This window comes from Pseudophryne corroboree, chromosome 9 (assembly GCF_028390025.1).
Source record: "Pseudophryne corroboree isolate aPseCor3 chromosome 9, aPseCor3.hap2, whole genome shotgun sequence".
Taxonomy (NCBI): Eukaryota; Metazoa; Chordata; class Amphibia; order Anura; family Myobatrachidae; genus Pseudophryne; species Pseudophryne corroboree.
This window is the reverse complement of record NC_086452.1, coordinates 350,347,567-350,366,262: the sequence shown is the minus strand read 5'-3', so window position 1 is coordinate 350,366,262 and position 18,696 is coordinate 350,347,567. Positions and strand designations below refer to the sequence as shown.

The window sequence follows — 18,696 nt, the reverse complement described above, 5'->3', positions numbered from 1 at the left end:
CCCTCTTAACCTGTCCCCTTTTGAAATTCTGTTTGGTCGACAACCGCATGTCATGATTAACCCTCAGGATGATTTGAAATGTAACAATGAAGTGACTGTAAAATACTTGATTAACATGAGTAAGCAGTTGAGGAATCAAAATGATAATCTGAAGTTGGTGATTCCTGATTTACCAGATAGTAATTGTCATGACATTGAACCTGGGGATTATGTAATGATACGAAATTTTCTACGCTCAGGTTGTCTTATTGATAGATGGGAAGGACCATACCAGGTCTTATTGACTAGCACCACAGCATTGAAGGTTGCTGAGAGAGAGACTTGGGTCCATTCATCCCACTGCAAAAAGGTTGCTGATCCAGAGAAGTCCCGTGATAAGGAACAGACGGTAGAGGTTGTATCACTGGAGTGTCTGTTCCAGGAGGACTGAGGCGGCACCTGAGCCTTGAAGACCGAAAGCAGTTGTTGACTCCTTTCCCCCTTTTATTGTTTTTCTCCACTTCCCATCCCCTCTCCCTTAAAATTTCTTTTTCCCCCTTCTCATTCTTCTCTATTTCCTCCTCAAAGATGGACTTGCCCCAAGAGACTGTGATCCGGATTTTGATGTTAACCATGATGTTGACCAGAGCAGTCTGTTCCGGCGAGAGTACCATAGAGGTCGAGAGAGGTTCTGGAATGGGTTCCGATTATGATGATGGAGGCGTAGTTTTCCAAGATCAACCAAACCAACAAGCAAAGGCAAGTATCAGAAAACGATCCGATAGAAGAAATTGTGATGGATTGTTAGCTGAAGAAAACTGTATCTGTAGGCTCTGTGACAATTTGATTGAGGATGGGTGCATAAAGAAATGCCAATCCAGTTTTAATATCCATATGGACCGGCATCCATTGAGTGACTATCACTCCTTAGTGGGTAACGTATTTAACCAAACAGATTGTTGGGTATGCTCTCAAGTACCTCAGGGTCATAGCAAATCAGGGCTAGTACCATTTCCTTTAACGTTAGGGGAGGTACTTGAGCTAAGTGGTGGGAGACCGGTGGACCGGAGGTTTAACATCTCCAGCCCTCCTAGTTTGAAGCTCCACCAATACCATGTGGATAGGTCCCTCTTATGTTTTAATATCTCCAATCCCCGTAAGCCGGGAAATTGGGAAGTGTCATGGAGCAACCTTACCATGACCTTTTCACACAGAGCAGATAGAATGCCTACAGATACAGAGCTTGTACGCCACATAGCCAGTAGAGGAAAATCTTTCCGGTATAGGTATACCTTAGGAAATAGGATTACGAGAGTTGGAGAAGTATCACCAGGATACTGTGCACATATCGTACAAACTGATACATGCATTAAGCAGATGGAAGAATTAGGGTCAGGAGAGTTCACCTGGAAGGTGTGTAATATGGTAATGTCCTTCTCCGTCCCATATGTTCTCCCCGATGATGCATATTTCATATGTGGGAGAAAGGCGTACAAGTGGCTTGCCCCAAACTCTGAAGGATTGTGTTATATTGGAAAAGTATTGCCTGAAGTGATGACTGTTACACATGACAAAATGAAGGACATACACCGTGGTGCCCAAGCTCCTTATACTCACACTCATTACGAGCACCGAGTTAAAAGACAACTGTCAGAAAGGTTAGAGCATCCGGCCTCTGATCTTATCCATGAATCCACCGGGATTCAGGTTCTGGTAGCGTTAGATTTCACTCGCACCGCTCGAGGAGTGATGAATTATAGATACATTTCCGCACTCGCCAATTTGTTAGATAATATCACTGAAATGTATGATGACACGTTCAGATACACTGGAAGAGAACTTCAAGCTTATAAAACAGAACTAGTTCAGCATAGGATGGTTCTTAATTATCTTACAGCAGTAACAGGCGGATATTGTGTTACATTGGCAACACAGTACGGCATAAAGTTTTGCACGTATATCACAAATAGCACCGAGGATCCGGTAGAGGTCATAGACCAAAAGATGGACGATATTCTCCAATTAAAATGGGAATTTCGCCGAAAACACAATCTCACCCTTGCCGCTGTAGGTAATGAGCTGACTAGTTGGGTGTCATGGTTGAACCCGCGAAATTGGTTCTCCGGTTTAGGAGACTGGGCTCAAGGAGTCATAATGGATGTTGGAAAGTTTCTCCTATGTATCTTAGGTGTTGTTATATCTATTGGATTGATATTTAGATGCGGGCAGGCTTTAATGAAGTGCAAACAAAGTACAAAAGTGATGAGCTTGAGGAGTGAGGAAACTGTAATTAACCTGGATTTGATTTATGACCCAATGATAGAAACCAGGATGTGATGAAAAATGCGATTATACGGTCCGTTTCTTTCACCTGTTTTTCTGCTTTTCTCCAAGATACAAAGACCCCCTTGGACGAGGAAGTTGACGAGACGCTATACAGACAACAGACAAGCACCAAAGATGAAGTTTTGACCACTTGAGAAATGGACATTTGATGAACTTTGCCATGGATCCCCAGTTTCCCTAGTATTTTTAAACTCACGCTAGCCCAACATTTTTTTTGTAAATCTGATGGCACTGACAAAGCTATTTGCTCATGCCCAAGGAGCAATACAGCGCAAAGAAGACGACTCTCAACAGATACCGAACAAAACTTCAACGACAGATGTACATTTACCTGACATAGAATATCATTGCATTTTCCATAAGTGTTCTTCATCCTCATCTCTACAACCCTCAGGTAATAACACACATAGTATAGGGAATACAGGCACAGATATCAGCAATCACATATTCCCCCATTCATGTATCATCAACTAAAATGTGCTCCCCATTTTGTTCAAAAGCCGAAAAGAGCTCGGTAAAGTTTGACAGCCCATCCACAGACCTGTACCACGGGATAAGAAGGAATTCAAATGTATACTTCGCAATACCTCGAAGCTTGATTTACCACACGTACGGCACGATGATACATGACCCCCCCCCAAACATGGACTCATACACACATGCTTCTGCTATCACACTAGGTCATACCCTCTTCACACCTACTCCTCTCTTCTACCTTACCCAACCATGGAAATGAATTAACCCCTGACTTATATTTTTCTCCTTTTTGAAATGTTTTGAAGGTGGCAGTTATTATTGACTGCCAAAGGGTGGACTGTCAAAGTCAGAAAAATATCCCCATACACTCTGCCATATTTGCACCGCACACTGGTCTGCGCTGCGCATGCGTACGCTCTCCCGTGAAGGCGCATACCCGCAATAGCGTGCACCCGCGGGCGCACGGTATGCGTATTTACGGTAGAGTTTATGTAACCGTAGCGTGCGACTCATTCGTTACATATTTTCACAATTAATGTAGTTTGTAGACCATGGTCCCTTTGATAGATTCTGAAAGTTTGGTTAATATGGAATGTCCCTGAACGGAGGAATCCCTCTTTGTATTGTGCTAAGGGTCTAACAGGAATCATACAGCAGTGTTTGGTACCCATCGGAAGAGTATTTAATTAACAATATTCCGGTGTTGGTTTGGAGCGTATTAATCGCTCGTGCGGATAGCTATGGACATAAGAAGTTTATGTCCATTTCTATTATTTACTCATACTCAGGTATGCGGCGGGAAACCCAGTTTCCCACCCACCTGAGCTGTTGGAAATCGTCACAGCCCACCTGTATGAATCAACCTATGACCTTTTGTTATAATGCGAAGCCGAATTCCTGCGTCCAATGGACAATGAGGTTGTAGGGACCATTAGATTGCATTGTGTGAGTAGCATAAAAGACGGGCCTGTGGCATCCAACTTTCACTTCTCATCAAACGGTTCTCATTGCTGATAATCGGGAAGCTGGATGTCCAGAGGCGCATGCGATCATACCCTTTGTGCGTAAGTTTCTCTCCGTAATCATATTGTCTTACTGTGAGCCAATCTCTCTCTCTCCGTCTCTCTCTCTCTCTCTCCCTTCTCTTTCTCTCGTATCTCCCATTGACTAGTATTGTATTGTATTAGATCAGCATAGTATTGTATTGTATTTCTTGTATAGTTATTCGGTTAGGAAGTCTCTGTTATATTGTAGTGTATCATTTGTACTGTGATTCCTTTTTACAAGTATATTAGTTATAATACAGTTAATAGGCTTTGGACCCTAAACCAGTATCTGTGTATTTCCTATAGTTTTAAGTGTCCACTTGAGCGTCGGTGACGCTCAAGCAGCTTTGTAGTTAGTCAGGTTACACAAGGTTGCACTTACACCCTGTATTCACATTAAGGTATTCTGTGTATTTCATTGATAAAAGGTTTAGACATAAAGGTATAGCGTTGTGAGCGTCTGCGCCGCTGGTGATCTCCTCGTGGTCTCGAGCGTCCGCTACGCCATAGCGAATCATTACTCTAGTCATCACCAATAACGTGCTGTCCTGTGACCACTGGGCCGTGAGCGAACGTGACGCTTGAGCGTCTCGCCTACGGCTAAGCGATCGTTACGCAACTAGCGTACCCTTACGGTACTTCTTAAGTAAACAGCGTACTGTGTTCTTAGACTTCATTAAGGGTTGTTTATACGACAAAGGAATTTAACATTGTCAGGGGGGAGGGGTGGTTTTGGGCTCTGAAGGGAGAGATACAGTAAAGGGTAGCCTATGGGGGGAGGGGGGGCGTGGGTGCCGCGAATGGGGGGAGGGGTGATCTGGGGCTCTGAAGGGAGAAATACCGGAAAGGGTAGCCTGTACGGGGGGGGGATGGTGGGGTGCTGAGAATGGGGGGCTCTGAGGGATACAGGAGAGGGTAGCCTGTGGGGGAGGGGGGTTGTGGGTGCCACGAATGGGGAGAGGGGTGCGTTTGGAACTCTGAGGGGAGAGATACAGGAGAGGGTAACCTGTGGGGTTAGGGGGGTCGCGCATGCCGCGAACGGGGGGAGTGGTGGGTATGGGGCTCTGAGGGAAGAGATACTGGAGGCGGTAGTCTGTGGGGGAAGGGGGAGGGGTCGCAGGTGCCGCGAATGGGGGGAGGGGTGGTTTTGGGCTCTGAAGGGAAAGCTACAGGAGAGGGTCACCTGTGGGGGGAGTGGGGGTTGCAGGTGCGGCGAATGGGGGGGAGGGGTGGTTTTGGGCTCTGAAGGGAGAGCTACAGGAGAGGGTCACCTGTGGGGGGAAGGGGGGGTCGCGGGTGCTGCGAATGGGGGGGGGGGGTGGTTTTGGGCTCTGAAGGGAGAGCTACAGGACAGGGTCACCTGGGGGAGGAGGGGGGGTTGCGGGTGCCGCGAATTGGGGGAGGGGTGGTTTTGGGCTCTGAAGGGAGAGCTACAGGAGAGGGTAACCTGTGGGGGGAGGGGGGGGGGGAGTCGCGGGTGACGCGAATGGGGGGGAGGGGTGGTTTGCGGCTCCGAGAGATACCATTGAGGGTAGTCTGTGGATGGAGGGGAGGTCTCGCGGGTGCCGTGAATGGGGAGGGGGTTTGGACTTTGGAGCAGTGTTAAGGGAACCTGTGGGATGGGGTGTCACGGAGCTTTTGGTGCAGTGAGAGGGAGGGAAGAGAGCAGAGCAGGAGAATCGATGGTGGAGAGGGGAGGCGACAAGCAGGCCTGGACTAGAGTGACAGGAAGGAGAGAGAGCAGCCACTCACTGCAGTGCATGGCCATGTGTCACTCTCTGCTGCGCTGCTCTGTCTGGGCAGGTGCCGGCCGGGGACTGGAGGAGCTCTGTCTCATGGCTGCAGAAGCACTGAGCTCCTCCAAGCTGCTGTCTGTCTCTATGTCCTGACGGGCTGCCTATGCCTGTCGGGGATTATAGCAAGTGTCACACACGTGCCACTGGGGGCGGGGTCACATACTGCATTCGGCCCCGCAATCCTGCTGGCCTCCCGGGGGAACTCCCCGGTGACTTTGATGGCCAATCCAGCCCTGGTCACTGGAGGCACACAGTATCCGGTGTCCGGTGGCACCGCACTACAGTGGAGGAGCTCTAAATACAACTACAGCTCCCAGCTGAGAGCTGTAGTTTTATTTGGAGCACCTCCACTGTAGTGACACCCCCCCTCCCCCCCCGTCAGTCACGTAGCAACAGGGGACATCGGCTGCCCCTGTTGCCCCCCCCTTAATCCGGCTCTGTTCTAAGGGCAAAATTTACTAGTGGGAGACCTTGTTAAACTGACAGTTTTAGGTGAGTTTTTCAAACTGTCATATTTATTACTGGCTAACTCACTGCTACAATAAACCACCATAAAACCAAAGCTTCACAAAGCATCAAATTACAAATCAACGTCACTATTTATTTTTTACATAGAATACAACCCATGAAATTTATCAAGCTGTGGTTTGTCAAACCGGCAGAAAAAGTGCAGTGTTTTAGCTATTCAGACGATAAGATGGCACAATACACTATTTATTATAAGGACAATAATTATTTACAGATTAAGGAGTAAAAACAATTATTAGCTTGTGGGGCATATTATATTATTGTTAATATTACTACGTGGACAAATTTAATACATGATCATATTAAGAGGGGAATTTTATTTTTACATTGTTCTGAAGGGGGCAATATTATTTAATAATTATGTTATGGGTGTGATAATTATTTATGATGTGGGCAACAGTTATTATTAAATGCCTCTATAAATGGTCATCATGAAATAATAGGTGTTGACCCCACAGATCAGTAGTTCCCAAATGCAGTCTTCAAGGCACCACCAACAGTCCAGGTTTTAAGGATATCCATGCTTATGCACAAGTGATTTATTTAGTACTTCACTCAGTTTGATTATACCTAGAGATATGCGCGGACCCCATGTTTTGGTTTTGGTTCTAATTCATCATTGTGTTTTGGTTTTGGCAAAACCACCCTCAAGTGTTTTGAATTGGATTTCGGTTCGGTTTAAAAATATTTTTTTTAAATCTTGATAATCATTAATAAAAATCTATAAAATCAATTAAAAAAAACACTAAAATCATGTTATTTTGGCAATCCAAAAGTCAAATTTTGGATTTAAAATACGAATTCAGAACTGCAGGAAGCAAAGGCGCTTTAAGAGAGGAGAAGGTCCTGAACCATCAGGACAGGATTCAATGCTTCCTCTCTCGCCCGCGAGTGTCGATACACTCAGCGATGCAAGTACTAGGCCTCATGGTGTCGGCTTTCGACATGGTAGAGTACACTCAATTTAATTCCTGCCCTCTGCAGAAGATGATTCTTGCCAAGTGGGACGGCCTGCCTCAGCGGATTAGGTCTCAAATGATCTCCTTCTCTCCGGAGGTTCGTCTGTCACTGAGCTGGTGGCAACAGGACCAGCAATTGAGCAGGGGTCGTCCCTTCTGGATCTCCAACTGGGTCCTCCTGACAACGGATTCCAGTCTGAGGGGTTGGGGTGCGGTGTTGGAGCAACACTCTCTTCGGGGTCGGTGGACCAGGGAGGAGTCTCTCCTCCTGATAAACATTCTGGAACTGTGGGCGATGTTCAATGCTCTGAACCTGGCCCAGCATCTGATACAGAACAGGCCTGTTCAAGTACAGTCAGACAACGACACCACGGTGGCGTACATAAATCATCAAGGCGGCACTCGAAGCTGCATGGCAATGATGGAAGTGTCAAGGATTCTTCAGTGGGCGGAACACCATCTGCCAGCCATATCGGCAGGATCCTCAGCTGGGAAGCGGATTTCCTCAGTCGGCTGGACATTCACGTCAGAGAGTGGAGCCTCCATCCAGAAGTATTTCAACTCCTAGTGGACAAGTGGGGCCTAACAGACGTAGACCTGATCGCGTCTCGACACAATCACAAAGTTCCGGTCTTCGGAGCAAGGACAAGGGATCCTCAAGCAGCATTCTTGGACGCACTGGCAATTCCATGGAACTTTCAGCTGCCGTACATGTTCCTTCCGGTGTCACTCCTGCCCAGAGTAATAAGGAAGGAGGAATCCTACTTCTGATCGCTCCAGCGTGGCTCAGACGGCATTGGTTCTCAGACCTTCATTGTCGCTCATTAGAGCATCCTCTTCTACTTCCGCAACGTCCATACCTCCTCGTTCAGGGCCCTTGTGTATACCATGATTTGGCCTGGCTGGCTTTGACGTGGCTCTTGAAGCTTCAGTTCTGAGGGCCAAAGGATTTTCTGAGGCGGTCATTCAAACTATGTTGAAGGCCCGTAAACCAGCTTCTGCTTGGATTTATCACAGGGTCTGGAATTCTTACTTTGCTTGGTGCGCATCTAACAATCATGACGCTTACAAGTTTAGTACGGCCAAGCTGTTAGCTTTCCTGCAACAGGGCCTGGACTTAGGCCTTCATCTGGCCTCCCTCAAGGTTCATATTTTGGCCTCGTCGGTATGGTTTCAGAAAAAAATTGCGACTCTGCCTGCTGTTCATACATTCACTCAGGGTGTTCTACAGATTCAACCTCCCTATGTCCCGCCTGTGGCTCCTTGGGATCTGTCAGGGGTTCTGGAGGCCTTACCAGAGTATCAATTTGAATCTCTTGAATCTGTGGACCTTAAGTGGCTTACTCTTAAGGTCTTGTTTCTGCTGGCTATTGCCTCTGCTAGATGGCTTTCAGACTTGGGTGCATTATCCTGTCGGTCACCTTTTCTGATTTTTCACCATGACTGGGCGGTCCTTAGGACACGCCCTGGTTATCTACCTAAGGTGGTGTTTTCTTTCCACCTTAACCAAGAGATTGTGGTTCCTGCCTTTATCTCTCCTGACTTGTCCTCCAGAGAGCGGTCTTTGGATGTGGTACGGGCTCTCCGTATCTATGTGAAGAGGACAGCCTCCATTAGGAAGTCTTATTCTCTCTTTGCACTTTTTGGTTTTCACAAACGTGGCTGGCCTGCGAATAAGCAGACCCTGGCCAGATGGATTAGAATGGTGACAGCACAAGCTTATGTACAGGCTGGTCTTCCAGCTCCTGCTACCATCAAAGCCCATTCTATTCGGTCTGTTGGACCTTCTTGGGTGGCCCGCCGTGGTGCGACCTTTGAGCAATTGTGCAAGGCGGCTACGTGGTCCTCAGTGAACACGTTCATAAGGTTCTATGCCTTCGATACTTCCGCCTCCCAGGATGCTTCCTTTGGATGCCGGGTTCTTGTGCCCGCTACAGTTCGTCCCCTCCCATGAGGAAATGCTTTAGGACATCCCCGATGTTATCCCTGTGGAACCCAGTGTACCCCGCTGCAGAAAAGGAGATTTAGGGTAAGAACTTACCTTTGTTAAATCTTTTTCTGCGAGGTACACTTGCTTTCACAGGGCGCCCACCCTGACGCACTTAGCTTCTTTTGGTTTGTATGGCATTAGCCACTGATACCTTCTCCTGTCGTGAGAATGTGGTGTATGTGGCTACTAACGGTTGTTATCTCTTTTACCTGCTACTGCATCGGACTGGTTAACAAAACTGAGCTCCTGTGCATGGAGGCGGGTTTATAGAGGAGGCGACACTGAGCATCTTGGGAACAGTCAAAGCTTTTAGCCTGTTGGTGCCTTGGATCAAGATCCTACTCTACACCTCCGATGTTATCCCTGTGGATCCCAGTGTACCTCACAAAAAGAGATTTAACAAAGGTAAGTTCTTACCATAAATCTTCTTTTTACCATCGTTCAGGATTCCGGTGTCTGTATTTTGACCACCGGGATCCCGTCCGGCAGCATTTTAACTACATCCCCCTAAAACCCGGTACTGCTGGGGTGCCTTGAGGACCATATTTGGGAACCACTACCATAGATCCTTCCTAGATATAACATTTAGAATTCCTTAGTGCTTACTGGCCAGGAAGCAGCAGGATTATTTAAATAATATAATACACTTAAGGTATTTTCCACCTGTCCCATCAATCATAATATCACTGTCATATAACCACTAATGAAGCTACACAAGAAGAGAAAGTTTTGGGTTTCTTTTATGATATTTTAAACTTTTAAACAAATGGACTGAGAACATTCACATGCAAGATTATACATGAAAAGGAAGAGTGACTGAATCATTCTGGCTGATAAAGCCAATAAATATGATCATATGTAACAGTAATGTGAATAGATGACAATTATCATAATGACGCTTTGTTTCTGTATTTTTAAGGGATACTGGAGTCTGAATTTCTCGCCATTCATAGGCCAAGATTTCTATGCAGAAAAAGAAGAGCCATCGGTCTGCTTCCAGATCGGGTAAGTAATGGAGGAGTTTCTATAGTTGGTGCTTTATTGTAATAACTATATAATATATTGAAGATAAAGATGTAGGAGTTTATTTACTAAGCGTTGTGTTCTAATAACCAGTACTTCTAATCGTGTTTTTGCCCAAAATGTAAAAGGGCAACGCTTTTACTAGCCGTATCTTGCTTGTAAAAGTATTGCTCTTTTAAGTATCGGGCATAAAGACGATCAGAAGCACAGGGAATTAGTTAATAAGCCTTGTAGAGCACACTTGCCTACTTTTGCAAAACGCATTTCAGGGAGATTGTGAAAGTAACACCTGTCAGCGCGGACGTGTACTGCTACATCTGAGAGGCGTGTCATAAAAAAGACTTACATCCAAATGTAAATGAGCCCCAAAGTTAGTAAGATCTATTTGTTGAAGAAAAGACACTGATATTCAGGATTTATTTGTGTATTGTGTTTTACAAGAGGTTCCATATACTGTAAGTGGCAACAAGAAACCTTATTTAAAATGCATGTAGCCCCATAGGGATCATTGGCCCTCATTCCGAGTTGTTCGCTCGCAAGCTGCTTTTAGCAGCTTTGCACACGCTAAGCCGCCGCCTACTGGGAGTGAATCTTAGCTTATCAAAATTGCGTACGAAAGATTAGCAAAATTGCGAATAGACACTTCTTAGCAGTTTCTGAGTAGCTCCACACTTACTCGGCATCTGCGATCAGTTCAGTGCTTGTCGTTCCTGGTTTGACATCACAAACACACCCAGCGTTCGCCCAGACACTCCTCCGTTTCTCCAGCCACTCCCGCGTTTTTCCCAGAAACTGTAGCGTTTTTTCGCACACACCCATAAAACGGCCTGTTTCCGCCCAGAAACACCCACTTCCTGTCAATCACATTACGATCACCAGAACGAAGAAAAAAACTTGTAATGCCGTGAGTAAAATACCGAACTGCATAGCAAATTTACTTGGCGCAGTCGCACTGCGGACATTGCGCATGCGCATTAGCGACTAATCGCTCCGTTGCGAGCAAAAAATAACGGGCGAACAACTCGGAATGACCCCCATTGTGCCTTATAACCAATGCAGGAAAATGGCACTGATGATCCCATTTGAACGTATATATCTCTGATTTCCCTTTTCCCCCAAAAATGTAACAGCTACATAATGGGGGTAAGGTGCAATCAGTAGTGACGTGCGGTGGGGTGAGGCAGAGCCTTTCCTGTCATACTAATGTTTGTGCCAGAGTTTTGACTGCATAAAGTATATGAAAAATACAAAGAATATGTTAGAAATATCTTCTTTGTATTATTCTAATAATTTTTATAGTCAAAACTCTGGAGTAAAAAGTCTATGGCAGGTGAGGCAGTGCCTCACCTGCTGACCTTTTCTGCACTTCTCAGATCAAAACTCACCAAATTTCCAGGAGTTTATACTGCTACACCTGTGTATAATGCCCAGATGTACGCTTTGGCTCATATATTACATGTAAATCTGGCTCTGGTGCTAGCCAGTGCCTCCTGAGCTATTTAGCTCACCGCACGTCCCTGGCAATCAGGGAGGTTGCTGGTCTATTCAGGGAGTCAGGGAGATTGCTGCTATTTCAGGGAGTCTCCTGCAGAATGAGGGAGGGTAGACAACTATGTTGTAGAGTTTATTATCCATTCAACTGTCAAAGCCTGTACATTGCATATTCTGAGTAAAATAAAAATTTTACATTTTGCTGTATTGTACAGTATGTGGTTGGTTGGAGATGCATGTGGGTTTCAGGAATGTAGGAGTGGTATACAATGTAAATTGTATTGGCAATGTATGCCAGTTGCACTGTGTAATGTATATGTGTGTATCTGGTGCTGAGATGTGGTGGGGGAATGTGGGTTGCAGGGAGATTTTAATCACATGTCATGTCATGTGGTAGGGCTCAGGGAAGGATGGGCGTCAGCAGGTAACTAGAAAGAAGCCATGTCCATAAGGAAGCAGAATGGGAAAGCATAAACTATAAATAAAAAAGAGAAATGAGGAGAAGCAAAACTCAGGTTTATAATGCTTCAATAAATAGAGTACAGCAGAATAAAATGAATGAATAAATACAATTTCAACCAAATCACATAGAGCACAAGTTCTCAAACTCGGTCCTCAGGACCCCACACGGTTCATGTTTTGTAGGTCACCTGTAGATTTTTAAAATGTGACAGTTGGTGATACACAGAGCAGTTGCTGGGTGACATGGAAAACGTGAACCGTGTGGGGTCCTGAGGACCGAGTTTGAGAACCACTGACATAGAGAAACCGTTTGAGTGTGGGACATGACTAAGGACACGTGAGTTTAGATAGATAGTGTACAGACATGACACATATGATAGATGACTAATAAAAATAATAGATGAAGGAGGGGCCGTAGATGTAGCATATGTAGCCTTTAGTAATGCTTTTGACATGGTCCCACATCGCACACTGCTAAATTAACTCAATAGCATGGGATTGGATTCTAAGATGGTAAGAACTTGTTTGCAAGATAGGAAACAGAAAGATGTAGTAAATGGAGTGCAGCCTCAGGATGGAAACGTTACCATTGGAGTTCCCCAGGGATCTGTACTTGGATCAGTGCTTTTTAATAGCTTTGATAGTGACATTGCAAATGGTATTGAAAGACACAGTTGTGCTGGCCCACAGGGGTACAGGGGAAACCACCAGTGGGCCCTACTGCCTGGGGGGCCCACCCCCTTCTCTAGAGATCAGGTTCCAGACTGGGCTGTTACTAATCTAGTACATTATCTTGCATCACTACAGTATTTACTGTATATATTTATCTAGGGTACCAAAATGGTTAGGCAAACCAATGTGGTGGCTGGGCACACCCCCTCTAGAGACTGGCCACACCCCAAACCACATTGGTTTGCCTAACCAAAATGGTTAGGCAAACCAATGTGGTTGCTGGGCACACCCCCTCTAGAGACTGGCCACACCCCTCTAGAGACTGGCCACACCCCTACCACTGCATTTCCCCGGTGGGCCCTACATGCCCCAGTCCGACACAGTATGCCTTTTTGCAGATGATACAAAGGTATGCAACAGGGTAGACGCACCAGGAGGAGTGAAACAAATGATTGAGGATATAGGTAGACTGAAGAATTGGTCAAGAACATGGCAACTACAGTTTAATGCCAAAAAGTCAAAATTTTACATTTGAGTCAAAAAAACCTAAAGGCTAAATATAGTATTAACTGCACTATAATGGAAATTACTGAGGAGGAAATGGATCTAGGATCTATTTCAGATGACTTAAAGCAGGTAAGGAATGTAACAAAGCAATAAGAAAAGCTGGTCAGATGCTTGGCTGCATAGGGAGAGGAATCAGCAGTAGAGAAAGTAGTAACAATGCCACTGAATAGGTCATTGGTACGGCCTCATCTTGAATGCTGTGTTCAGTTCTGGAGGCCATATCTTTAGAAGGATATAAATACATTAGAGACTGTACAAGAAGGGTAACTAAAAAACATGAGTGGCTTGCACCATAAAACTTACCAGGAAAGACTAAGGGGCTGATCTTTCTGTCGATGCGGATGTGAAGTGATAAATTGGCCTTTTCCACAATGTGATTACTGATTACATCGCAACTGTGGATAATACTGTCTCAGTGTAGCCTTATTATAACAGGGCCTCTGGCATTTTCTTACGTTTTTCTTTTAGTAAATTCATCCAGATTGCATTTCCCATTCTAAGTATGGGAAATGCAATCGGAAATACAATCTGGTTACTAAAAAAACATGTGAATTAAACAGTTTGGAGCAGGGGTTTTTTTCACAAAAACTGCTCCAAAAGCCCTTTAGTACATTCAAGTGATACTAAAATAATGTGAAAAGTGTACGAAAACACCCATTTTCACATTATTCTAGTAAAAAACGAAATCTTCTCCTAAAAGATTAATATGTATAGTTTGTAGCAGAGAAGATAAATGTGTGGCATAATAAAAACTTTCAAATATACCAAGTGTTAACAAGGTACAGGAGGGAGACATTCTTCAAAGTAAAATAAGTATTAGAACTCAAGGACACATGCTGAAACTGGAAGGAGGTAGGTTAAAAGGACACCAGGAAAAATGACTTTACAGAATAGGTAGTGGATAGCAGAGGCGTAACTAGGGGTTTTGGAGCCCAGGGCAAGATCAATAATGGCGCCCCCCCCACCCCCCCAAAAAAAAAAATGCAAAAGGAAAGTATGTGCGCACGCCAACGGCGCGCACTGAAAAAAAATGGCCAGAAGGGGGCATGGACACTGAAAATGGGATGTGCCAATATGATACGCCAGCTGTTTCAGGTCATACTGGGAACATTCTTTTCAATTCCACATGCACCTTACCATCATCATCTCTTGCACAAATAGGTGTCACTGTATATAAAGATGTCAGGGTGTGTATGTATAGATGTAGGTGCAGCGGTCGAAGTGGAATTTTTGAAGGGGGGTATGAAAAAGTAAAGGTTGCAATTATGCGCGCACCAAAGGCTTTGGGAAAGGGGGCTTAGCTACTCAGAAGGGGGCGTGTCCTTCAGTGTAGTAGGACCCCTTATACTATCTAGTACTGGTGCCCCTTTCACATTATAGCACACGGTATGAGCCGAAATTCACATTATAGCACACAGTATGAGCCGAAATTCACATTAAAGCACAAAGTATGAGCCAAAATTCACATTATAGCACACAGTATGAGCCGAAATTTACATTAAAGCACACAGTATGAGCCAAAAGTCACATTATAGCACACAGTATGAGCCCAAATTCACATTAAAGCACACAGTATGAGCCAAAATTCACATTATAACACACAGAATGAGCCGAAATTCACATTAAAGCACAAAGTATGAGCCGAAATTCACATTATAGCACACAGTATGAGCCGAAATTCACATTAAAGCACACAGTATGAGCCAAAATTCACATTATAGCACACAGAATGGGCCGTAATTCATATTATAGCACACAGCATGAGCCGAAATTCACATTATAGCACACAGAATGAGCAGAAATTCACATTATAGCACACAGTATGAGCCAAAATTCTTATTATAGCACACGGTATGATCCAAGATTGACATTATAGAGTGAGGGGATCCTACCCCCTTAATTAACAAGGTCTGTGGGGCACCGTGGTGAGGGGAGCCTACCCCCTTAATTGACTAATTGCAGAGTTTAGCAGCAGAAGGGTTGCAGCGATTTCTCACCCCAAGCTGCGGTGCTTCTGCCACCTCCGACACTCCACATGTTCGGCGCCACCCGGGATACAGAGCACCGCACCAGGGATGCACCCTTTTCGGTGTGGTCTGCAGCGCTCTGAAGGGGAATCTTCTCTGTTGCTGCAGGATCCCAATCAGCGCCGTCCTCCCCGCTGTTCCGTGCCGTCTTCTTTAACCCAGCCGTGGTCTTCTGTCTGTGCTCCCGTCGCTGGTCAGTCTCCTTCCTTGCTGCAGGGTCCCGGTCACCGAAGGTTGGATGTCCTTCCCCGGTCCTGCGGCTGGCTGGACTCTTCTTCTGCGGAGTCTTCTCCACTCAGTGTGGACGGCTCTGGTCGCTCCAGTGACAGGTGCAGGCGTGAGTCCTTCAGGGCCTCCGGCTTCCTTCCTACGTGCTGCTGCTAATTTAAAAAAAAAATATATATATATATATATATATATATATATATATATATATATATACTTCCGGGTCTGTGGAGAAGTGCCGTCACTTCAACATATATCTATCTATCTATCTATCTATCTATCTATCTATCTATCTATCTATCTATCTATCATATATATATATATATATCTTGGTCAAAGTGGTGGCACTTCTCCACACACACATAGCCATAGAGCACATACACTTACTTATACACACACACATAGAACACTTACATGGAACACACACACACACACACACACACACACACACACAGGAAATACACAATTATACACAAACACACTGAACACATACACACATAAATATACACACAGATAGAAAATATACTTACACTGTCAGTGTCACCACCACTATGTCCTCCTCCAGCGGTCCTAGGGGCTCCAGTCCTGTACAGTCAGCGCCAGGGCAGGCGGGAAGGAAGGGAGGGAGGACTTGCGGTGTGACGTGCTGATGTTACACCGTGAGGAAATGATGGCGGGGAGGCTGGGCTGTGCGGCCAGCCACCCACAACGGACTCTGATTCAGAGTCCAGCGGCGCAGCAGGAGGAGGTGACCCAGGCAGCGATCCGATCATCGCTATCAGTGTACAACAGCATCACGCAGACAGCGATGATCGGATCGCAGGGGAGACATGCGAGGGTGGGGGTGCTGGACCATTGAGCAATAGTAGTGGGTGCGAGTGTGCATGATGCCCTCTGCTGGGCCTGCCCTGCTCAACCTCCTTTAGTTACACCTCTGGTCGTCTCTCAGCACACCATCACCTTCCCCCGAAATCGTCACTCAGCACACCATTACCTCCCCCTGCGTCGTCACTCAGCACACCATCACCTACCCCTGCATCGTCACTCAGCACACCATCACTTACACCACTGTGTCATCTCTCAGCACACCATCACTGAGACTTGTTGTTCAACAGGATAACAGTGCGGGCTAGCTCTGGCAGGTAGTCAGACAGCATGGGAAGGGAAGAGGGCAGGACTCTTCTTCTCAGGAACTTTCCACCAGTCAGACACGCGGGCTGCGGATATTCAAGCAGGGCCTCCAGGTAGCTCCATGACAGTCAGTCATACATGCAGTCAGGCAGGCGGGCGTTAGCTAGTGGGCGGGCGTTCGTTGGTGGGCCGTCATTCAGGGTCAAGGTGAAGGAAACTCCATGGCCACACCTCAAAGCTGTGGCGGCCGGGCGGATGAGGGCGGAGGGCGACGTGACATCATGCTGCAATGGTTGAGGAGCGGTGGAATGTCCTCCTGGTCAGCAAATGCATTACTAACCGGGAGGACACTAATTGAATTAAAACAAACAAATAAATGAATAAATGGGTTTAGGGCTAGTATTGCCTATTACTACAGCCAGCGTAACATCGGACCCCGGCAATAGCCGGCCGCTGCGTGTCTGTCAGAGAGGAGGAGGGGAGGGAAGGGGAGTGGGCTCCCTCCTCCAGTCGGACTGCCTCCTCCTGTTTCGTAACGGCCCGCGGCGGTGCGCAGCGATACAAAACAAGGATAGATCAGTCAGTGTAGAGCAATAGCGGGGGTGAGTGGGCATGATGCCCTGGTTGCTGCGGCGCCCCCATCTGCTGGACCTGCCAAGGCGCCCAGGGCACATGACCTGCTCGACCCCCCTTAGTTACGCCTCTGGTGGATACAGGTGCAATTGCCTCCCATCGGAGGTGGTAGAGGCAAAGACAGTAGAGCAATTTAAACATGCTTGGGATAGACATAAGACTATCTTTACAAAGAACCAAGGGTTACTAAAAATAAAAAAGGGGCAGACTAGATGGGCCAAGTGAGTCTTCTCTGCTGTCAAATTCTGTGTTTCTATATTCCTATGACCTTGACCCTGGTTAGCTTACATTCTATAGTACAAATAGTACAAATTGGACATTTGCCACAGTAGGGACAATTTTGGTGTAGAGGTCAGCAACATACCGAGGCTAGGATTGTGAAGAGGCCAAGATGGGGTCATGATGGTACATGATGGAATGGGCATTCCATGACTAGGACCTTGCCAAGGAGTGATGGCGGTATTACTCTGCCACTGATCGAGATCCTAACAGGCACATCTCTTACCCAAAGTCAGTTACAGAAATATGACCATTTCTGTATGTTTAACTTCCCAGCAATGCCTCTATGCTGACCTTAAATCTTGTCTAATATATGTCTACTTGACCATCCATTTATTTAATATGTCATTTACTGTTCTTTTCAATCCAAAGAGTAACTTACTGCAGATGTAAGTCGGCTTGTCAATAACTATGTTTATGTGACAGTTTTAATGTCCCTTTATAGCTAGAATTTTATTCACAGTTTTTCCCTGCATTGTGTATCATTAAAGTGAAAGAAACTGCTTGACTTGACAGAAATTGGACTTTCATTTTCTCTAGAGACTTGTTAAGCCAAGATACATTTAAGAGATTTATACAAATCTCCATCTTCAGTCCTATCTTCTTCATGCAACATTTTGTACATTCTACTTAATCTCAAGTGAGATTTAATATTTATTGTGCATGAACAGTTTTGATGTCACTCATACACTGAGTCATTTGGAAACAGTCTGTTATGTAATATACTAGATGCAGGCTATGAAGCAATTACTTCCAATTTAAGTGCCAGATTTCTCCTTTGGATTATTTTTTCAGAAACACCCCCCCCCCCCCCCCCATTACATTATTTTGCACATCACAGACTGCATCTTCTGCGGCCTTAATCTAATACATCTTTCCCATGACAGACGTCATTCAATATTGATTGGTTTATTTAATATTGGATGATCTCCATCACTGGATGGTGATGGTTCGTGCATGAATCGATAAATATTCACAGGATAAAAAAGTTGGCACCGTATACAAGACCAGAAGATGGAAAATACATGGTTCCTGATCTATATACCCCAACTTATGGCCCTTCAG

General features: G+C 45.5%; 1 protein-coding gene across 1 annotated transcript in view; it reads left to right on the top strand.

The window, feature by feature from the left end:
* CSF2RB (colony stimulating factor 2 receptor subunit beta) overlaps nucleotides 1-18,696 on the top strand; it is a 231,819-nt gene that overhangs the window by 201,292 nt on the left and 11,831 nt on the right. Inside the window, exon 14 of the mRNA XM_063940665.1 lies at nucleotides 10,041-10,126. Within this exon, the coding sequence (XP_063796735.1) occupies nucleotides 10,041-10,126 (86 nt within the window). The remainder of the gene's footprint in view (nucleotides 1-10,040; nucleotides 10,127-18,696) is intronic.